Here is a 23,249-nt window from a genome sequence, read left to right as displayed (position 1 = left end):
GCCTTGGTGGAAGAGTGGGGGTAACGTCTCACAGCAAGGACTGGCAACTCTGGTGCAGTCCATGAGGAGGAGATGCACTGCAGTACTTAATGCAGCTGGTGGCCACACAGACTGTTACTTTTGATTTTGACCCCCTTTTTGGTCAGGGACACATTATTCCATGTCTGTGGAACTTGTTCAGTTTAGGTCTCAGTTGTTGAATCTTGTTTATGTTCATACAAATATTTACACATGTCCGGGAACTTTTTTGCTGAGTTTACAATTATTAACTTCCACAAATGTAATAACTGTAGTTGAATTGTAGGCTGTGCCAATGTTGTTGTAGACTAGGGTGGTTTCAGTAGGGACCCACATATCTTCCATTCATCAAAGCAGTATAGGCCACCTTTGGTCTGTCTGTGAGCACAGGAGATCGAACACACTGCTGGATGACTGCAGCATTCAACATTTTGAAAGATGAATATTCCAGCCTGATATTTATTTCAAATAAGTATAGGAAGATCAAATATTGACTGTTCATACACTGTCTATTCCAGAAGACGACATTAAAGTAGTTTATCACTAGTAATGAATGCTTCTCTACTTTTAAATTGGAGTATTAAGCAGGACTGACGGGGCAGGGATCAATATTTTCTGGACGGTTACTTTGCTAAACTTGAAAGTCTCATGAACACTATTATCCCAGAAACCCTAGACCCACTCCAATTTGCATACCACCCAAACAGATCCACAATCTCTATTGCACTCCACACTGCCCTTTCCCACCTGGACAAAATGAACACCTACATGGGAATGCTATTCATTGACTACAGCTCAGCATTCAATACCACAGTGCCCTCAAAGCTCATCACTAAGCTAAAGATCCTGGGATTAAACACCTCCCTCTGCAACTGGATCCTGGACTTCCTGACAGGCCGCCCCCAGGTGGTGAGGGTAGGTAGTAACACATCTGCCACGCTGATCCTCAACACTGGAGCCCCTCAGGGGTACTTGCTCAGTCCCCTCCTGTACTCCCTGTTCACCCAAGACTACTTGGCCAGGCACGACTCCAACACTATCGTTAAGTTTGCAGACGACACAACAGTGGTAGGCCTGATCCCCAACAACGACGAGACAGCCTATAGGGAGGAGGTCAGCGACCTGGCCGGGTGGTGCCAGAATAACAACCTATACCTCAATGTAATCAAGACAAAGGAGATTATTGTGGACTACAGGAAAAGGAGAACCGAGCACACCCCCATTCTCATCAACAGGGCTGTAGTGTTGCAGGTTGAGAGCTTCAAGTTCCTTGGAGTCCATAAGACTCCTGAACAGGTAATCGAATGGCTACCCGGACTATTTGCATTGTGTCCCGCCAACCCCTCTTTTACGCTGCTGCTACTCTCTGTTTATCATCTATGCAGTCACTTTAACTATACATTCATGTACATATTACCTCAATTAGCCCGACTATCCGATGCCCCCGCACATTGGCTACCCGGACTATTTGCATAGTGTCCCTCCACCCCCCAACCGCCAACCCCCTCTTTTACTCTGCTGCTACTCTCTGTTTATTACCTATGCATAGTCACTTTAATTACATGTACATATTACCTGAATTAGCCCAACTAACCAGAGCCCCCTCATATTGACTCTGTACTGGTACCACCTGTATATAGCCTCGTTACTGTTATTTTCACTGTCAATTTACTGTTTTGTTTTTATTTCTTTACTTATCTATTGTTTACCTAATATTTACCTAAAAATTGCGCTGTTGGTTAGGGCTTGTTAGTAAGCATTTCACTGTACAGTCTACACCTGTTATATTTGGCGCACGTGACAAATAAACTTTGATTTGATTTGAGTCTTCTTGGGTATGACGCTACAAGCTTGGCAGACCTGTATTTGGGGAGTTTCTCCCATTCTTCTCTGCAGATCCTCTCAAGCTCTGTCAGGTTGGATGGGGAGCGTCACTGCACAGCTATTTTCAGGTCTCTCCAGAGATGTGAGATCGGGTTCAAGTCCAGGCTCTGGCTGGGCCACTCAAGTCCATTCAGAGACTTGTCTCGAAGCTACTTCTGCTTTGTCTTGGCTTTGTGCTTAGGGTCGTTGTCCTGTTGGAAGGTGAACCTTCACCCCAGTCTGAGGTCCTAAGCATTCTGCAGAAGGTTTTCATCAAGGATCTCTCTGTACTTTGATCCATTCATCTTTCCCTTTTACATTCTTTTACGAAGGAGAAAATCATGTAGGCTATGAGGATTATACATTTCTATTCATAGCTACAGCCATTGTAACATGAAATAGGTAACAATGGTCAACTCGTATTGTTTTTCAAACAACTTTGACTGATTGGTGGTGCAGTCTGTTAAAACAGTTGACTCATTGTTCAATGTTTGTGAGTTATAATCAATCAATCAAACACTTTTATAAAATACCTTTTTACATCAGCAGTTGTCACAACCTGCTTATAAGAAACCAAGCCTAAAACCCCAGAGAGCAAGCATTGCAGATGTAGAAGCACGGTGGCTAGGAAAAACTCCCTAGAAAGGCTGGAACATAGGAAGAAACCTTGAGGAACCAGGCTCGGACGGGTGGCCTGTCCTCTTCTGGCTAATGAAGCAGATTTTCTTCAATCCCTTTATTTTCATTATTCATCCCGTGTCCACACAATTCTAATTCTGAAAGTGAAATCATGCCTGTGAGAGGGGTCGCCCTGATAGTAGTTGTTGGTTTTTATACTGTACCCAAGCCCAATCCATGAGTTAATTTGACTATTGGAAAAATACATACTGCGTAACTACTTCAATGCGGGTTGGATTTAATTGAGCCACTAATCTTAATTTTCAATGAATGAGAATTTAAATTTCTACGGGGTTTTTTTGCGCGCCATGGGCATTCGAATTTACACTGCAAGTGGCAATAGTTATCCGTAACTCGGCGCCTTACCAATATGAACAAACTGTACAGAACCATATTTTTTTTGCGAGTGCCAGTGGACTTCTGGTAAGTATGATTTAGTGAGAAAGCGTTGGGATCAGGTACAACTACGTTTACCCAATGGTGTAAAGTACTTTTAAGTATGAATACTTTAAAGTTCTACTTGAGTCGTTTTGGGGGGTATCTGTACTTTACTATTTATATTTTTGACAACTTTTAACTTCACTACATTCCTAAAGAAAATAATGTACTTTTTACTACATACATTTTTCCTGACACCCAAAAGTACTCGTTTCATTTTGAATGCTTAGCGGGAGAGAAAATTGTTAAATTCACACACTTATCGAGAGAACATCCCTCGTCATCCCTACTGCGTCTGATCTGGTGGACTCAAATGCTTTGTTTGTAAATTATGTCTGAGTGTTGGAGTGTGCCCCAGGCAATCCATACATTTAAAAAACGAGAACATTGTGACGTTTGGTTTGCTTAATACAAGGATTTTTTATTATTATTTGTACTTTTACTTTTGATACTTAAGTATATTTTAGCAATTACATTTACTTTTGATACTTCTGTATATTTAAAACCAAAAACGTTTAGACTTTTACTCAAGTTGAAATTTACTGGATTACTTTCACTTTTACGTGAGTCATTTTCTATTAAGGTATCTTTACTTTTACTCAAGTATGACAACTAGGAACTTTTTCCACCACTGCGTTTACCTACCCCCAAAATGTATATTTATGACTGGTTATAAGAGGTCCCTACCAGATTTCAACCAGTAAATTATTATTTAACCTTAATTTAACTAGGCATGTCAGTAAAGAACACATTTTTATGTACAATGGAGGCCTAATGTATGGAGTAAAAAGTACATTATTTTCTTTAGGAATGTAGTGAAGTAAAAGTCAAAAATACAAATAGTCAAGTAAAGTACATACACCCCCCAAAAAGACTTAAGTAGTACTTGAAAGTATTTTTACTTAAGTACTTTACACCACTGGGTAATAGTTGTACCCGACCCCAACGCTTTTCTAGGCTGACGGTGCACGTTCATCCAACTGCAACATATTTCCAGCCTCCAAACAGTGGTACATGGAAAGAGACATCTGTTACACAAAATAGCATAATGGCATTTGGCGATTGTCATTAGGCCCGAAATTATGAGACCAGTGCTGTCAGCGCTCGTCTGTGAAATCGGCCACACGTCTCTGCATTGGCAAAATGTCAGTGTTTTCGTGGAACCACATCGCATTTAGTATAGGTAGGCTATACCATCCGTATTCAAGTCCATTCGCTCCATTTTCATCCCTCTGACATGTGGAATATTTTTTTAAAGTGGTGTAATAGCCTAGTTTTCTTGACATTTTGTTATTGTGATAGGCTCATGCTTTACTGGTACAGTTCCCCCACTATTTATTTTGCCGTGATGCGGTACCAGACCGTACCGTTTACTTTCACCCGTTTATTAGCAATTTCCCCCACCCACAACTTCTCACCTGAATACATCGTTTATATTTTATTTGAAGGGCTTAGGCAATGGCTAAAATTGGGATTTGAGTGTTACTATTTATTTAATAGATCACTTATTTGGCCACTTTATTGTTATTTCTGACTAAAAGTCATACTCTGAAACGGGGACTTTGTAGAATGAAATGTCATTTTTTCCCTTCCCGCTTAGAGTTCAGTTTAGTTTTTCTTCTGAGGCTGAAGATAATCATGCGAATCCTGGTCACCTGCTGACCGCAAGTAAACGCCCTGTTCAAATAGCGTGAGTTACATTCGTTATTACCCAGTCTGAAGTTCATTAAAAAAAATTGAACGATTTAAAAGGCGCTTTTTGAGTGTAAAAAATACAAACGTGTAATAATCATTCAAGACGCCTCAACCTGTTTCAGCTGGCACACTTCCGAACTGTATTAATTTACCGTCTCAAAAAGGCACTGCTGAGATTCGAACTCAGGATCTCCTGTTTACTAGACAGGCGCTTTAACCAACTAAGCCACAGCGCCAGTGATGTAATTGGTATGACATAAGTTACTCATACTTGACCTTTGGTAATGTGAGGATTTGTAAGGTATACTGTGTGCAGTTACCACATTACATTCCGGTATGAACTGTAAATACCAGAACGGTGTAAAGTGGTGGATCAGACATCAATCGAAAGGAAAATGGTATTCAGTCACATATTGGTATGATGTAGTAACAGCGAAATACCTCAGGGTGTCACTATCTACACGTGTCAGAAAACACAATCCCCACGTAACATTACGTGACCAAATCCAAAAGCTGCCACCGCCGCCAGAAAGCGGCGCACACTGTCGCAAGGCATCAATGTTGTGACGGGTCAAAGGGATCTAGCTAGGTACATAATCGTCGCCTTGATCGTGTTGAATTTAAAAGTAAAAGGTAGCTAGCTATGCTTGCTATTGATCTCCGTTTGACAACTGCTACCGGTCCAACATACATCGGCTTGCAGTGAAAAGGAACCTCGATCGTGTTCTGACTGCGCGTGTCACGAAACAAGTCAAGACTGTGATTGTAGTGTCCATCAAAGTGGACACCATTTTATCAAGGATAGCTAGCTAGCTAGTCTATTCCAAATCGGCTAAAAACACTGGCCTTCGCGTTGTGAATGGGTTTGCGATAGCAAACTACTGCTACAGAGAGGGGAGCGTGTCATCCAGTAAAATGGAAACGGCAGATGAAGGTAAATGTCATTTTACAGTCAGTCTAACGTTACTTGTAACGTCAGCTTAGGTTAGCTGATTTACACTACTATTAGAGACCACATGTTTGAGACTGGGTAACGTTAGTTTACCTTGTCAACGTCAGCTGCAAACACATTTTTCTTCGGCAGACGCCCAAACAGTGACATGAGCCATCGAAAATGAAATAAGGTGTTTCTCTGAACAAATTAACTAATATCTTCCTCCTTTGTCTGTTTGTAGCAGATATATGTCGTGTGTGTCGTTCGGAGGGGACCCCAGACAAGCCCCTGTACCACCCCTGTGTATGCACCGGCAGTATCAAGTTCATTCATCAGGAATGGTGAGTGGCTATTTGTCTGACTTGACCACACTGTGAGTATGCAGTCGTCAGGAGCAATTACAATGAATGTCATTGAATTGGGACCTCAAGATTGTTTTACTTATCAGGAGTTCACTGTATGTAGGCCTAATATTAATACCCCCCCCCCCAGCTTTTACCTAAGACTGTCCTGAGGTGATGGTTTTGGCCTGCGTCCAAGTGACCACCCTACATTTGTCTGCTGGTTCCTCTGCAGTGTTTGTCTAACAAAGGAAAAACAATTAGCTGGGTGTGCTGAAATAACGCAAAGGACAGCAGCCAGTAATTGAGACTATTTTAGACTGAGGTCTAAAATAACAATGTGTTTTTCCATTGAGTGAGAATGATAGGCTTAGCCTCAAGGCCTGCTAGTGTAACTCTACATTACACACACACAGTGTGGCAACAGCTAGGGCACAATCATTGACTTACATAACCCAGTAGTTAATTGTTCAGCGCTGGGTAGTTAATGCCATGCTGCTGGTACATTTATTGGGTAGTGTGTGCTGGTTCGGGATACAGAAGTAGTGACAGTATTGTTATTCCTCTATCTCACTTTCCAACCAAGGGTGGCAATACAGAGGAGCAAACTGAAGATTAGAAAAACATTCAGGTCTAGTTACACTTTTTGACAATTAGTGGCTTCTAAAATAGCATACTTTGTTATTAAAATTAGAACCTGGGGTACTGTGAAAAGTTGCTCATTTGTCATTTAGGCTATTAGCTACAGATTATTGATGATAAGCAGTAGAGGTCGATCGATTAATCGGAATGGCTGATTAAATAGGGCCCCATTTCAAGTTTTCATAACAATCGGAAATCGGTATTTTTGCCTCTTTTTTTTTTTACACCTTTATTTAACTTGGCAAGTCAGTTAAGAACACATTCTTATTTTCAATGACGGCCTATGAACGGTGGGTTAACTGCCGCGTTCAGGGGCAGAACGACAGATTTTCACATTGGTTCCCCTGAGCTGACAATCTTGCAACCTTACAGTTAACTAGTCCAACGCAATAATGACCTGCCTCGCTCTCGTTGCACTCGTTGCACTCCACAAGGAGTTTTTCCACAAGCCTGTTACGCAAATGCAGTAAGCCAAGGTAAGTTGCTAGCTACCATTAAACTTGTCTTATAAAAAACAATCAATCATAATCACTAGTTAACTACACATGGTTAATGATATTACTAGATATTATCTAGCGTGTCCTGCGTTGCATATAATCTGACTGAGCATACAAGTATCTAAGTATCTGACTGAGCGGTGGTAGACAGAAGCAGGCGCGTAAATATTCATTCAAACAGCACTCTCGTGTGTTTTGCCAGCAGCTCATCGTTGTGCGTCAAGCATTGCGCTGTTTATGACTTCAAGCCTATCAACTCCCGAGATGAGGCTGGTGTAACCGAAGTGAAATGGCTGGCTAGTTAGCGCACGCTACTCGCTCTGAGCCTTGGGGTGGTTGTTCCCTTGCTCTGCATGGGTAACGCTGCTTCGATGTGGTGGCTGTTGTCATTGTGTTGCTGGTTCGAGCCCAGGTAGGAGCGAGGAGAGGGACGGAAGCTATACTGTTACACTGGCAATGCTAAAGTGACTATAAGAACATCCAATAGTCAACGGTTAATTAAATACAAATGGTATAGAGTGAAATAGTCCTATAATTCCTATGATAACTACAACCTAAAATTTCTTACCTGGGAATATTGAAGACTCATGTTAAAAGGAACCACCAGCTTTCATATATTCTTATGTTCTGAGCAAGGAACTGAAACGTTAGCTTCCTGCATGGCACACATTTGACATGGAACATATTGCATTTTTACTTTGTTTTTGCATTATTTAAACCAAATTGAACATGTTTCATTATTTACTTGAGGCTAAATTGATTTTATTGATGTATTATATTAAGTTAAAATAAGTGTTCATTCAGTATTGTTGTAATTGTCATTATTACAAATACATAAAAAAAAATAAAAAGGCCAATTAATCGGTATCGGCTTTGAAAAAGCTTAATCGGTCAACCTCTAATAAGCAGTCAGAACCCTCCTGAACTACAGTTTACTGCTGCAGGCTCAGGTTATGAAATGTGATAAGCCTGGGTTACTGCAGGTCACAAACACACTCTGCTTCTCTGGGTATAGAAGTACTGTGTCATTGACATCATCCCCTTTCTGAGAATATTTTAACTTTGTTTAACTAGGCAAGTCAGCTAAGAACAAATTCCTATTTTCAATGACAGCCTAGGAACAGTAGGTCAACTGCCTTGTTCAGGGGTAGAACTACAGATTTTTACTTTGTCAGCTCGGGGATTCAATCTTGAAACCTTTCGGTTACAAGTTCAATGCTCTTACCACTTACCTGCCGCCACAATATCTCCTCTGTTATTATGTCACTGATCTCTAATAGCCCCTGTTGGGTCAGAATACTGGTCACACACTATTCACTAAACTGGACATAAAGATACCATGTTACCGAGGCTTAGTTAGTTACACTTAGAATTCATGGTGTTACTAACATGTAGGCCTAACTGGGCACTACCTGTGTGTGTGTGTCGTAATATTTTATTCACATTACAGCGCAAATTAGTACCACAGAATCACGAATACTAGACAGCTCAGGGTTACAGTAGCAAGCGTTATACTCAGTCTTATAAAAGGCATTATAGGATGGTGGGCTTATGAATGAATGGACTGAGGTGTATGTATGAAAGAGTCTTGTGGGCGGTTCAGTGTGGGCTGTTCTCTGTTTCACTCGCGGTCACACGCACCACACCCCACATACCACCCACACATCGCCCCATGTGCGTTGAACTGAATTGCCCTGCTTGAGTGAGGAAGCCAGTATTCCATGCTTGCACATGTTAGTTCCTCCCCTACAACACACCTCTTTTACTATTGTTGTTGTTTACAGTTTGGTCCAGTGGCTGAAGCACAGCAGAAAGGAATACTGTGAATTATGCAAGCACAGATTTGCTTTCACACCAAGTAAGTACCCATCCGTGGCATTGACCTGTCAGTTTAAAAATGTGCTCGTTACAAGGGGTTGACTTCAGACTGGGAAGCTCTGCCATTGAATATAGTCTTAGAAACCTGTTTTCTATTTGGAACCCAAAAGGGTTATTCAAAGGGTTATCCTATTGGGACAGACCCAAAAAAAACTTTTAGGTTCTACACACTTTTTGTTATTTTTAAGTCATTTCTCAACCTTATTATTCTGTCTAAGTTATTGACTAAGTTTGTAACTTTGAACATGGAGTGTCTCATCCCTCTCTCTCTGTCCCTGCTGTCTGTGCTCCAGTTTACTCCCCAGACATGCCCCCCCGCCTGCCCATCCAGGACATCTGTGCTGGCCTGCTGACCAGTGTGGGCACGGCCATACGATACTGGTTTCACTACACACTGGTGGCCTTCGCATGGCTGGGGGTGGTCCCCCTCACTGCATGTGAGTAGACTGACATACGCGGACACACACACACACACCAATACGTCAACACTTTACTCTTAAGTACTGTATCACTCACATAAGAACCTGTATACACATACACACACACACACACACACACACACACACACACACACACACACACACACACACACACTAAGTAAAGTTTCAGTGTGTAATGGTTTTACAGGATCAGGAGAATTAGAAGTGGACCAGCGTTGTATTATCATTTCCCAGTTCGGTAAATCCCACTGGTGGGATTGCTAACATTTTACAAACGATACGATACCAGGCCAAGTATCACGATTCCGTGGAGAATAACGAAACCATGGTGGTAAACAAATCAGTGGCCTAGCATTCTGTTTGCTCCGTCCATAGGACACTTGTTCAAGTTTTCTAAATGTTCTCCAAAAACCTGTAATTGAAATGCACACCTCTACTCAATAAAACACATTGAATTTAACTGACCACTGTTCAGTATATAATAGAACACTGAGAGTTATTCAAAGGGAATTTAACTGACCACTGTTCAGTATATAATAGAACACTGAGGGTTATTCAAAGGGAATTTAACTGACCACTGTTCAGTATATAATAGAACACTGAGGGTTATTCAAAGGGAATTTTAACTGACCACTGTTCAGTATATAATAGAACACTGAGGGTTATTCAAAGGGAATTTAACTGACCACTGTTCAGTATATAATAGAACACTGAGGGTTATTCAAAGGGAATTTTAACTGACCACTGTTCAGTATATAATAGAACACTGCATAGAATGGCTGATTTGCTCATATTTGGTGCCGTGTGGTGCCAGTTTAACAACCTCTTTCTCAACGTGATCATGACAAAGGAGTTGATTGTGGACTACCGGAAAAGGAGGACCAAGCACACCCCCATTCTCATCGACGGGGCTGTAGTGGAGCAGGTTGAGAGCTTAGAATTCCTTGTTGTTCACATCACTGACAAACTATCATGGTCCAAGCACACCAAGGCAGTCGTGAAGAGGCCACAACAAAACCTATTACCCCCCCAAGAGACTGAAAATATTTGGCATGGGTCCTCAGATCCTCAATGTTCTACAGCTGTACCGTGGAGAGCATCCTGACTGGTAGCATCACTGCCTGGTACGGCAACTGCTTGACCTCCGACCGCAAGGCACTACAGAGAGTAGTGCTTACAGCCCAGTACATCACTGGGGCAAAGCTGCCTGCCATCCAGGACCTCTATACCAGGTGGTGTCAGAGGAAGGCCCTAAAAATTGTCAAACACTCCAGCCACCCCAGTCATAGACTGTTCTCTCTGCAACCGCACAGCAAGCGGTAATGGAGTGCCAAGTTTATGTCCAAAAATGCTTCTAAACAGCTTCTACCCCAAGCCAATAGACACCTGAACAGCTAATCAAATGGCTACCAAGACTATTTGCATTGCAACCCCCCCCTTACGCTGCTGCTACTCTCCATTTAACTCTACCTACATGTGCATATTGCCTCAATACCTTGACTAACCGGTGCCCCCGCACATTGATTGACTCTGTACCGGTACCCCATCTATATATAGCCTCAATACTGTTCATTTACTGCTGCTCTTTAATTATTTGTTACTTTTATTTTAATTTTTTACTTATCGCAATCAATCAAATTTATTTATAAAGCCCTTCTTACATGAGCTGATGTCACAAAGTGCTGTACGGAAACCCAGCCTAAAACCCCAATCAGCAAGCAATGCAGGTGTAGAAGCACGGTGGTTAGGAAAAACTCCCTAGAAAGGCCGGAACCTAGGAAGAAACCTAGAGAGGAACCAGGCTATGAGGGGTGGCAGTGCCGGGTGGAGATTATAACAGTACATGGCCATGGTGTTCAAATGTTCATAGATGACCAGCATGGTCAAATAATAATAATCACAGTGATTGTACAGGGTGCAACAGGTCAGCACCTCAGGAGTAAACGTCAGTTGGCTTTTCATAGCATTCAGAGTATCTCTACCGCTTCTGCTGTCTCTAGAGAGTTGAAAACAGCAGGTCTGGGACAAGGTAGCACGTACGGTGAACAGGTCAGGGTTCCATAGTAGCAGGCAGAACAGTTGAAACTGGAGCAGCAGCACGACCAGGTGGACTGGGGGCAGCAAGGAGTCATCAGGTCAGGTAGTCCTGAGGGGTAGGGAAGGGGAGGGAGAGAGTGGGAGGGAGAGAGACAGAACTTAAATCTACATCGGATAAGAGAGGAGAAATACTCCAGATATAACTGACTGACCCGAGCCCCCCGACACAAACTATTGCAGCATAAATACTGGAGGCTGAGACAGGAGGGGTCTGGAAACAGTGTGGCCCTGTCTGACAATACCCCCGGACAGGGCGAAATAGGCAGGATATAAACCCACCCACTTTGCCAAAGCACAGCCCCCACACCACTAGAGGGATATCTTCAATCACCAACTTACTATCCTGAGACAAGGCTGAGTATATCCCACAAAGATCTTCCCCACGGCACGCACCCAAGGGGGGGCGCCAACCCGGACAGAAAGATCATGTTAGTGACTCAACCCACTCAAGTGACGCACCCCTCCCAGGGACTGCATGGAAGAACACCAGTAAGCCAGTGATTCGGCCCCTGTAATAGGTGTTGAGTCAGAGAATCTCAGTGGAGAGGGGGGAACCAGCCAGGCAGAGACAGCAAGGCCGGGTCGTTGCTCCAGTGCCTTTCCGTTCACCTTCACACTCCTGGGCCAGACTATCAAATCAATTTATATAGCCCTTCTTACATCAGCTGATATATCAAAGTGCTGTACAGAAACCCAGCCTAAAACCCCAAACAGCAAGCAATGCAGGTGTAGAAGCACGGTGGCTAGGAAAAACTCCCTAGAAAGGCCAAAACCTAGGAAGAAACCTAGAGAGGAACCAGGCTATGAGGGGTGGCTAGTCCTCTTCTGGCTGTGCCGGGTGGAGATTATAACAGAACATGGCCAAGATGTTCAAATGTTCATAAATGACCAGCATGGTCAAATAATAGTAATCACAGTGAACAGGTCAGGGATCCATAGCCGCAGGCAGAACAGTTGAAACTGGAGCAGCAGCACGGCCAGGTGGACTGCCAGGTAGTCATCATGCCAGGTAGTCCTGAGGCATGGTCCTAGGGTTCAGGTCCTCCGAGAGAGAGAAGGAAGGAAAGAGAGAATTAGAGAGAGCATACTTAAATTCACACAGGACACCGGATAAGACAGTAGAAATACTCCAGATATTATAGACAGACCCTAGCCCCCCGACACATAATCTACTGCAGCATAAATATTGGAGGCTGAGACAGGAGGGGTCAGGAGACACTGTGGCCCCACCCGATGATACCCCACGGACAGGGCCAAACAGGCAGGATATAACCCCACCCACTTTGCCAAAGCACAGCCCCCACACCACTAGAGGGATATCTTCAACCACCAACCTACTATCCTGAGACAAGGCCGAGTATAGCCCACGAAGATCTCCGCCACGACACAAACTGGGGGGGGAGGGGGTAAATTGAGTTCCTCAGTTAGGTGGTTAATTAACTGATTTTTGTACTCTTGACGTACCTTGGGTTGGTGGAGGGAGTCTGGAAGGGCATCTAGGAATCTTTGGGCTGTCTCAGAATTTATTGCATGGCTTTTGATGATCCTTGGTTGGGGTCTGAGCAGATTATTTGTTGCGATTGCAAACGTAACAAAATGGTGGTCCGATTGTCCAGGATTATGAAGAAAAACATTAAGATCCACAACATGTATTCAACAGGACAAAACTAGGTGCAGAGTATGACTGGCAGTGAGTAGGTCCGGATACATGTTGGACAAAACCCACTGAGTCGATGATGGCTCCGAAAGCCTTTTGGAGTTGGTCTGTGGACTTTTCCATATGAATATAGGTCCGATAGGAACTCAGTGAGGAACACTGTATCTGGCCCAGGAGGCCTGTAAACAGTAGCTATATAAAGTGATTGAGTAGGCTGCATAGATTTCATGACTAGAAGCTCAAAAGACAAACTCAGTCGTTTCCTTTTTTGTAAATTGAAATTTGCTATCATAAATGTTAGCAACACCTCCGCCTTTGCGGGATATATGCGGGGGATATGGTCACTAGTGTAACCAGGAAAATTCATCAGGTTTAAGCCATGTTTCAGTCAGGCCAATCACATTAAGATTATGATCAGTGATTAGTTTATTGACTATAACTGCCTTGGAAGTGAGGGATCTAACATTAAGTAGCCCTGTTTTGAGATGTGAGATATCACAATCTCTTGCAATAAGAACAGGAATGGGGGAGGTCTTTATTCCACCAGTGAGATTGCTAAAGCGAACACCGCCATGTTTAGTTTTGCCCGACCTAGATCGAGGCACAGACACGGTCTCAATGGGGATAGCTGAGCTGACTACACCGACTGTGCTAGTGGCAGACTCCACTAAGCTAGCAGGCTGGCTAACCGCCTGCTGCCTGGCCTGCACCCAATCTCATTGTGGAGCTAGGAGAGTAAGAGCCTTGTCTATGTCCGTAGATAAGACGAGAGCACCCCTCCAGCTAGGATGGAGTCCGTCACTCCTCAGCAGGCCAGGCTTGGTCCTGTTTGTAGTTGAGTCCCAGAAAGAGGGCCAATTATCTACAAATTCTAGAAAACAGTTTTCAACCAGTGATTGAGCTGTGAGACTCTGCTGTAGAGCTCATCACTCCCCCTAACTGGGAGGGGGCCAGAGACAGTTACTCGACAGTTACTCTTTCTAGCTGATTTACACGCTGAAGCTATGTTGCGCTTGGTGACCTCTGACGGTTTCATCCTAAAATCATTGGTGCCGATGTGGATAACAATATCCCTATACTCTACACCTGCCAGTTTTAGCCTTAGCCAGCACCATCTTCAGATTAGCCTTAACGTCCGTAGCCCTGCCCCCTGGTAAACAGTGTATGATCGCTGGATGGTTATTTTGAAGTGTAATACTACAAGTAATGGAGTCGCTAATGACCAGGGTGTTCAATTTGTCAGAGCCAACGGTGGGAGGCTTCTGCTTCTCAGACCCTGTAACGGGAGGATTTGAGACCAGAGAAGGCTCTGACTCCGACTCGCTGCTTTTAATGGGGAGAACCTGTTGAAAGTTTCTGTCAGCTGAATGAGCGACACCAGTTGAGCATTCCTACAGCATTCCCTTCCAGAAGCCATGAGAAAATTGTCCGGCTGCGGGGACCGTGCGAGGGGATTTATACTATTATCTGTACTTATTGGTGGCACAGACACTGTTTCATCCTTTCCGACACTTAAATTACCCTTACCTAACGATTGCGTCTGAATCTGTTCTTGCAGCACAGCAACCTCGCCATAAGGCGATCATTCTCCTGTATATTGTGAGTACAGCAACTCCAATTAGAAGGCATAATGTTAATGTTACTACTTAGCTTCGGCTGTTGGAGGTCCTGATGAACCACGTCGAGATAAAGCGTCCGGGGTGAAGAAGTTGAGCGAGCAAAAATATAAAACGGAAATTAAAAAGTAAAAACGGTGAAGTTGGCAGGTAGCAAAGTAAGGTTAGCAACAAACCACATGTTCTCATCAATCTACACACACCACCCCATAATGACAAAGCAACAACGTTTTTTTATTTTTTTTCATAGGTATTCAGACCCTTTACTCAGTACTTTGTTGAAGCAGTGATTACAGCCTCGAGTCTTCTTGGGTATGACGCTACAAACTTGGCACACCTGTATTTGGGGAGTTTCTCCCATTTCTTCTCTGCAGGTCCTCTCAAGCTCTATCAGGTTGAATAGGGCGCGTCGCTGCATAGCTATTTTCAGGTCTCTCCAGAGATGTTAGATCGGGTTTAAATCCTTGCTTAAGTCCTTGCAAGAGACTTGTCCGGAAGCCACGTTTGGGGGGGTAGGGCAGCACCATTTTTATTTTTTCAATCCGGTTGGAAAACACTCCAAACAGCCTACTCAACCACTGAGGCGTCTGCATGGTCATAAAGCACTCCATTGTTAAAAAGATGGGCCAACAGACATGGCAGCTCTGCTTCTAGCTCCTAAGCTACTTTGCAGTATTTTTTGATGTTGTGTTATTTCTTGTTGTTGTGTGTTATTTCTTACATTATTAGCCCAGGATGTTTTTTGTGTTATTACATACAGCCAGAAATAACTTTTGTATATAAGAGCGGTAACTACTAACTAACGCACCAGCATTACCACCAGGAATACGACTTTCCGGAATTGGATCCTTTGTTCGTACCCCCCAGGGCAATTGAACTTTTTCCAGAGCCTGCTCCAAGACGCTGCCGGCAGAGTATATTACTCGCTAATGTTCAGTCTCTGGACATAAAGTAGACAAGCTCAGGGCGAGGATCTACTTCCAGAGAGACACCAGGTACTGTAACATTGCTGTTGCTCCTTAATCACCACACTGTCTGTGTGGGTGGACCATTTCAGTTTGTCTGTGACGTGTACACCGAGGAACTTAAAACTTTACACCTTCTCCACTGCTGCCTGTTTGATGTGGATAAGGGGGGTGCTCCATCTGCTGTTTCCTGAAGTCCACGATCATCTCCTTTGTTTTTTTTAAATGTTGTGTGAGAGGTTGTTTTCCTGACACCACACTCCGAGGGCCCTCTCCTCCTTGTACGCGGTCTTGTTGTTGGTAATCAAGCCCACTACTGTTGTGTTGTCTGCAAACTTGATGTCACTGTATTATCCTCAAAGCGGGCAAAGAAGGTGTTTAGTTTGTCTGGAAGCGTGACGTTGGTGTCCGTGACGTGGCTGCTTTTCTTTTTGTAGTCTGTGATTTCCTGTAGACTCTGCCACATACATATATATATGCCATTTATCAGACGCTTTTATCCAAAGCGACTTACAGTCATGTGTGCATACATTCTACGTATGGGTGGTCCCGGGGATCGAACCCACTACGCTGGCGTTACAAGCGCCATGCTCTACCAACTGAGCTACATCTCGTGTCTTTGCCGTTGAATTACGACTCCACTTCGTCCCTGTCCCGGAATTTCGCTTGTTTGATTGCTTTGTGGAGGGCATTACTACACTGTTTATATTCAGCCATATTCCCAGATCTCTTTCCGTGTTTAAATGTGGTGGTTTGTGTGAATGCTGCCATCCATCCACGGTTTCTGGTTAGGGTAGGTTTTAATAGTCACAGTGGGTACAACCTCTCCAATGCACTTCTTTATAAACTCACTCACCGAGTCAGCATATAGATCGATGTTGTTATCTGAGGCTGACCGGTACATATCCCAGTCTGCGTGATCAAAACAATCTTGAAGCGTTGATTCCGATTGGTCAGACCATCGTTGAATGGTTCTAGTCACTGGTACATTCCGTTTGAGTTTCTGTTTTTAAGACGGCAGGAGCAAGATAGCGTCGTGGTCGGATTAGCCAAAGGTAGTGCGGGGGAGGGCTTTGTATGCATCGCGGAACTTAGAGTAGCAGTGATCGAGTATATTACACCCGCGAGTAGTGCAATCAATATGCTTTTAGCATTTAGGTACATTGTAGCCTTGTTCTCAAATTTGCTTTGTTAAAATCCCCAGCTACAATAAATGCATCTTCAGGATATATGGTTTCCAGTTTACATAGTCCAACAAAGTTCCTTGAGGGCCTGCTTGAGGGGGAATGTACACCGCTTTGACGATAACTCACAAGATTATCTTGGGAGATAATATGGCCGGCATTTGATTTGTAAGGAATTCTAGGTCGGGTGAGCAGAATGACTTGAGTCATGTTATGATTACACCATGAGTCGTTAATCATGAAGCATACACCCCCGCCCTTCGTCTTCCCAGAGAGGAGTTAATCTCTGTTGGCACGATGCATGGAGAAGCCCGGTGGCTGAACCGATTCTGACAATATATCCTGAGAGAGCCATGTTTCTGTGAAACAGAGAATGTTGCAATCTCTGACTTCTCTCTGGAAGGCAACACGTGCTCAAATTTTATATATTTTGTTGTCAAAAGACTGGACATTGGCGAGTAGATCCATTGTCCTGCGTGGTGGTTCAAACAGAGAATCTGCTTTGGGAAAGTCGTATTCCTGGTCGTAATGTTGGTAAGTTGACGTCACTCTTATATCCAATAGTTCTTCCCGGCTGTATGTAATTAGACCTAAAATTTCCTGGGGTAACAATGTCAGAAATAATACCTAAAAAAAAAAATGCTGCGTAGTTTCCTAAGGAAGCGAGGCGACCATATCTGTCGACGCCATCTTACTGTAGTTTGTACACTATCCACTCTATTAGGACTGTGAGGAAAACATTCAGGATTACAATTGTTAAAGGAATTTAATAATTCCTATATGTGTTGATTAACCAATTCAATTGAAATCACTTTAAATAATTTATTCTCGAGAGCCCTGATCATAGTACCATGTACATCAGTTTATATATTACATATGATGTCATAGGTTTTAAAATGTCTCTCCTCCTCTCCGACCAGGACAAAGCAGCTTCAAAAGTTAATTCCAACTCACTAGCACACATACATGACACACAATATATCTGGATTATCTCCTGAAGTCTCACCACAGTTTATTACCACTTAGCAGACAGTTCCAGTCCCCCAGATACGGAAAACCTGGAGGGGCTCTCGCTGTCTTATTTTATATCCACAGAGTTCTTGCCGGGTCGGTTCAAACATAGGTTAAGGAGCCTCTTTGTTTTCGTTAGGCACAAACGTGCATTCCTCTCTTCCCCCCTCCAACCTAGTTGGAGCTGTGTTTATTATTTTTAATTACTCCTTATTCATGCTACATAACCTCTAAACCCTAATGGTTACGTTTCTAGGTAGAATTTATTTAATCATTTATCTTAAACCTACAATATAAGGGTTTCTCATACAATTACTCAGGCTGCCCCCAACTAAACACATTTGGCTTCAGTTGTCAGTTAATGTTTTAGGTGTTCAATTGATTCTAAGAGGGAGCTGTGCTCCTAACCAATAATGGATTGTGGTACTTTATATAAATCTCTCTTCATTGTTTCCTCCAATGGTGAGATGATGCCCATAGCTCCTCTCGGTCTCCCTCTTCTCTTCAGGTCGAATCTACAAGTGTCTGTTTACCGGCTCCGTGAGCTCGCTCCTGACGCTGCCATTGGACATGCTTTCCACGTGAGTTCTGATGTCATATCATCCTCATTCGCCAATCAGACTCTGTAACTCCTCACCCCCTCCTCATATGGGATGTTTTCTCCATTTCCAGTACTGTAGGTAATCATAAAAAAGAGAAACCCTCACACTGCTCTTGCTGGCATCACTTGTTTAAGCTCTCAGAGCTTTTTGATATTGTTGCATTATTCCTACCAACCTACAACAAGAACTCAGATGTGAATTCCTTTTTGAATCACAGTGTTGTAGAACATTCATCTGTCTTTCTCTCCTCCCCCTCCTGGTAGAGAGAACCTGCTGGCGGACTGTCTACAGGGCTGTTTCGTGGTGACGTGTTCGCTGTGTGCTTTCATCAGCCTGGTGTGGTTAAGAGAGCAGATTGTCCATGGTGGTCCCCCACTGTGGCTGGAGCACCACCAGCAGCCCCAGCCCAACGCAGCCGGACAACAGCCCAACGAGGTAACACATGCACACAAAGTAACACGTACATGCGCACACAAGATCTCACACACACTTACAGCCCCTCCATCCACATTCCTCCCCCAGGCTGCAGGTGCAGGTCAGGGAGCAGCTGATGACCCCCCTGCAGCCCCCCCTGCCCCCGCCGCCCCTCCAGCTCACAACGAGGCAGAACCAGAGCCCCCAGACGGCCTCCCAGAACAGGGGGAGGAGCCAGAACTAGACAATGAGGAAGAGGGGGCGGCGGCTGAAGATGCGGACGCCAACAATGGAGCTCAAGGTAGGAGACTCGGGCCAGCCCTCAGCTGACGGGTAGCATAGGACAACGGCAGTACTAAGTTATAGAATATGTCTTTCTCTCCATCTCTTTCTCGCTCTATCAATCTCTATCTTTATCTCTCTCACTTTCTCTCTTTCTACATCTCTGTTTCTGTCTCTCTGTCTACGTGTAGATGATATGAACTGGAATGCTCTAGAATGGGACAGAGCAGCAGAGGAGCTCACCTGGGAGAGGGTAAGACTGGTTTAGTTTCAGCAATCTCCAACACATCTGTCATGACTCAACTTCATGACACAACACTATCCATGACTACATCGATCACCTCGTAATGTCTCTCTCTACCTCTCAGATGCTTGGACTGGATGGCTCCTTGGTGTTCTTAGTAAGTATTTTACACACCTGGTAAAGAGTAATATTTACACACCTGGTATAAAGTTATATTTACACACCAGGTATAAAGTTATATTTACACACCTGGTATGGGGTAATATTTACACACCAGGTATAAAGTTATATTTACACACCTGGTATGGGGTATGATTAACACACCTGGTATGGGGTATGATTAACACGCCTGGTATAGGGTATGATTATGGTATGGGGTTTGATTAACACACCTGGTATAGAGTATGATTAACACACCTGGTATAGGGTATGATTAACACACCTGGTATGGGGTATGATTAACACACCTGGTATGGGGTATGATTAACACACCTGGTATGGGGTATGATTAACACACCTGGTATGGGGTGTGATTAATAACACACCTGGTATGGGGTGTGATTAATAACACACCTGGTATAGGGTATGATTAACACACCTGGTATAAAGTATGATTAGCAGACTTAATATGGGATGTTATTGCAGTGAAGGAAGGGGTTGTCTTGTTTTCTAAGCAGTAGCACAAGAAAGTAGTGACGTGACATTTTGCGTTGTCTCGTCTTCCAGGAGCATGTGTTCTGGGTTGTGTCTCTGAACACTCTCTTCATCCTGGTGTTCGGTAAGTACACGAACACAAACTCTCTCTAGCGTAATACCCTTCTTAAAACCAACTAGCCTGGTACGGTGGTAGGGCTCAGTATAAGCCTGGGAGCTTTGATATATCTTCTTGTTCTCTCTTCCAGCGTTCTGTCCATACCACATTGGTCACTTCTCTGTCGTGGGACTTGGCTTTGAGGAATATGTAAGGAGCCGTTTGTGTCATACTTCTCCTGCCTTTCTGAGCAAAACTTAGAGGTATAATGATATAGAATTTTTGTGTAAAATTTGATCCAAAGATTAAGACAGTGACTATTTTAATGATGTAATAGAACAATCTTTAATCAATCGGCTGCAGGGGAGATGTATCTCTGATTTCACAGGGAACAACTCCAAGAGTAAATGGTTCCATGTCCCTTATTTAGTGGGAGGTAATAATACTATCATATTGTTTACATAACAGTTATTTATACAAGCAACCATTTCCAGAGCGCAATGGCCTTGTGTTAGGTTGCAGACATACCAGGAGTCAATGAAAGGCATGACATCACAGTCCAACACAGAACATATCCCTGGAGAAGTTACAACAGCTCACCCCAAATTCTGCCACCACAGAATGATATTGAATATGTGTGTCTTCTCTAGGTTCAAGCTTCCCATTTCGAGGGGCTGATCACGACCATCGTGGGGTACATCCTGCTGGCCATGACGCTCATCCTCTGTCACGTATCCTTCCGCCTACTGATGGGGATCACTTCCTGTGACCATGCAGTGTTACCATGGAGACCTGGGTGCGCAGTGTTCAAGAAATGAAAGAGAGAATTGTTAGTCATCTACCTTTCCTTGCCTGTCCAGATGACAAAGCCTTATTATAATGTTTTAAATAGTGATTGACTGAATAAGTTGTCATAATGTTGGGAGGAGCAGGGATGTGGGGGAAAAAAACATTCAGAACGATATTTCCTTTTATAACTGCTTATAACACAAAATAACTCCAGTGAAAAGAAGTACTGCCTGTTCCTGTGGACTGTTGATCCTGTGTTGAACTTGACTCTAGAATTTCACTCTTGTTCTCGTGTCAACCTGTGTTTGTTCTTAACTGGTGTGTCTCAGGGGTTTGCGGCTCTGGTCAGGTTCCAGAGGTCCCGCCGTCTACTAGGGGTCTGCTATATTGTTGTCAAGGTAACATTTCGGTTTTAAATCTAGGCTTTAAATCTATTTCTGTAAATCTGAATGAAATTAAACACTGAGCGTACAAAACATTAGGAACGCACTTTCTCCTTCCATTACACAGACTATGATTCCTTATTGATGTCACCTGTTAAATCCACTTCAAGATGAAGGGGATGAGACGTGTAAAAGAAGAATGTTGAGACATTGATTGTGTATGTTTACCATTCAGAGCTTGAAAAGATGAGCCTTTTGAAAGGGGTATGGTAGTAGGTGCCAGGCGCACCGCACCGCCGAGTGTCAAGACCAGCAACACTGTTTTATTCCCCACTCAACACTTTCCCATGTTTATCAAGATTTTATTACCTTTATTTAACTAGGCAAGTCAGCTAAGAACAAATTCTTATTTTCAATGATAGCCTAGTGGGTTAACTGCTTTGTTCAGGGGCAGAACTACAGATTTGTACCTTGTCAGCTCGGGATTCGATCTTGCAACCTTTCGGTTACTAACTAGTCCAACGCTCTAACCACTAGGCTACGCTGCCGCCCCAAAGAACGGTCGACCAGCCAACTTGACACAACTGTGTCACAACATTGGAGTCAACTGGGCCAGCATCCCTGTGGATCACTTTCAACACCTTGTAGAGTTCATGTCCCCAACAAATTGAGGCTGTTTTTGAGGGCAAAAAGGGGTGCAACATAATATAAGGAAGGTGTCCTTAATGTTTTGTTCACTCGGTGTAGAACTACTTGACGTTAAGAGGAAAACTAAATGAAGGTTGTAGCGCAACTTCTTTGAATGTGAATCTTCCTTTGACATCAATGAATGATTTATGAATTGTCTGTGTTTTCCTGCATAGTCCCTGTTGTCATGGTGTGTGTGTGTTCCAGGTCTCTTTGCTGGTCGTCGTGGAGATAGGAGTTTTCCCCCTCATCTGTGGCTGGTGGCTCGACATCTGCTCTTTAGTACAGACATGCCTCTTCTTTCTTTGTAATCTGTCTCTCTTCTTGCTCTCTCCCCCCTGTCTCTCTCTACCCCCCGTCTCTCTCTACCTCTCCCCCCGTCTCTCTCTACCTCTCCCCCCCTGTCTCTCTCTACCTCTCCCCCCTGTCTCTCTCTACCTCTCCCCCTGTCTCTCTCTACCTCTCCCCCTGTCTCTCTCTACCTCTCCCCCTGTCTCTCTCTACCTCTCCCCCTGTCTCTCTCTACCTCTCCCCCTGTCTCTCTCTACCTCTCCCCCTGTCTCTCTCTACCTCTCCCCCTGTCTCTCTCTACCTCTCCCCCTGTCTCTCTCTACCTCTCCCCCTGTCTCTCTCTACCTCTCCCCCCTGTCTCTCTCTACCTCTCCCCCCCGTCTCTCTCTACCTCTCCCCCCGTCTCTCTCTACCTCTCCCCCTGTCTCTCTCTACCTCTCCCCCCCTGTCTCTCTCTACCTCTCTCCCCCCCTGTCTCTCTCTACCTCTCCCCCTCCCTGTCTCTCTCTACCTCTCCCCCCCTGTCTCTCTCTACCTCTCTCCCCCCCTGTCTCTCTCTCTACCTCTTTATCATCAAACATTGTTCTCTATCTCTCCTCCCTGCTTTCTTAAATAAAAACATGTTTCTCTTCCATCTGTTCTGCAGGAGATGTTTGATGCGTCTCTAAAGGACAGAGAGCTGAGTTTTAAATCTGCTCCAGGCACCACCATGTTCCTCCACTGGCTGGTGGGAATGGTCTACGTCTTCTACTTCGCATCCTTCATCCTCTTACTGAGAGAGGTAGGGGACAGGGCTCACACTTATGCTGAGACCCAAATGACACCCTTTTCCCTTTTATAGTGTGGTACTTT

At 43.9% G+C, this 23,249-nt stretch overlaps 1 protein-coding gene, 1 long non-coding RNA gene and 1 other non-coding gene across 49 annotated transcripts in view; 1 reads left to right on the top strand and 2 right to left on the bottom strand.

Moving 5' to 3' along the window:
* Positions 1–4,854: 4,854 nt before the first annotated feature.
* On the bottom strand, positions 4,855–4,928 carry trnat-agu (transfer RNA threonine (anticodon AGU)). The gene has a single exon. It is a non-coding gene; the product is annotated as a tRNA-Thr (tRNA).
* A 292-nt stretch (positions 4,929–5,220) lies between these two features.
* The window catches only part of LOC118361661 (E3 ubiquitin-protein ligase MARCHF6), a 29,368-nt gene continuing 11,339 nt past the window's right edge, over positions 5,221–23,249 (top strand). For 23 of the 47 annotated variants that reach the window (XM_052483520.1, XM_052483517.1, XM_052483519.1 and 20 more), the window contains exons 1-15: positions 5,222–5,626; positions 5,868–5,967; positions 8,891–8,964; positions 9,278–9,421; positions 18,463–18,535; positions 18,820–18,991; positions 19,079–19,271; positions 19,444–19,505; positions 19,621–19,653; positions 20,223–20,274; positions 20,399–20,457; positions 20,898–20,978; positions 21,366–21,434; positions 22,314–22,388; positions 23,044–23,178. In XM_052483520.1, coding sequence (XP_052339480.1) covers positions 5,608–5,626; positions 5,868–5,967; positions 8,891–8,964; positions 9,278–9,421; positions 18,463–18,535; positions 18,820–18,991; positions 19,079–19,271; positions 19,444–19,505; positions 19,621–19,653; positions 20,223–20,274; positions 20,399–20,457; positions 20,898–20,978; positions 21,366–21,434; positions 22,314–22,388; positions 23,044–23,178 — 1,341 coding nt within the window. In that variant the 5' untranslated portion in view covers positions 5,222–5,607. Of the gene's footprint in view, positions 5,627–5,867; positions 5,968–8,890; positions 8,965–9,277; positions 9,422–18,462; positions 18,536–18,819; positions 18,992–19,078; positions 19,272–19,443; positions 19,506–19,620; positions 19,654–20,222; positions 20,275–20,398; positions 20,458–20,897; positions 20,979–21,365; positions 21,435–22,313; positions 22,389–23,043; positions 23,179–23,249 lie in introns of all 47 variants that reach the window. The other 24 variants (XM_052483521.1, XM_052483538.1, XM_052483531.1 and 21 more) reach the window with 7 other exon arrangements.
* LOC127912854 (uncharacterized) lies at positions 22,425–23,037 on the bottom strand. The gene is made up of 3 exons (XR_008083720.1): positions 22,909–23,037; positions 22,811–22,856; positions 22,425–22,546 (listed from the first exon to the last, which is right to left on the bottom strand). It is a non-coding gene; the product is annotated as an uncharacterized LOC127912854 (long non-coding RNA).

This window comes from Oncorhynchus keta, chromosome 28 (genome assembly GCF_023373465.1).
Source record: "Oncorhynchus keta strain PuntledgeMale-10-30-2019 chromosome 28, Oket_V2, whole genome shotgun sequence".
NCBI lineage: Eukaryota > Metazoa > Chordata > Actinopteri > Salmoniformes > Salmonidae > Oncorhynchus > Oncorhynchus keta.
The sequence above is the reverse complement of the archived record's forward strand: the minus strand, read 5'-3'. Positions and strand labels throughout refer to the sequence as shown.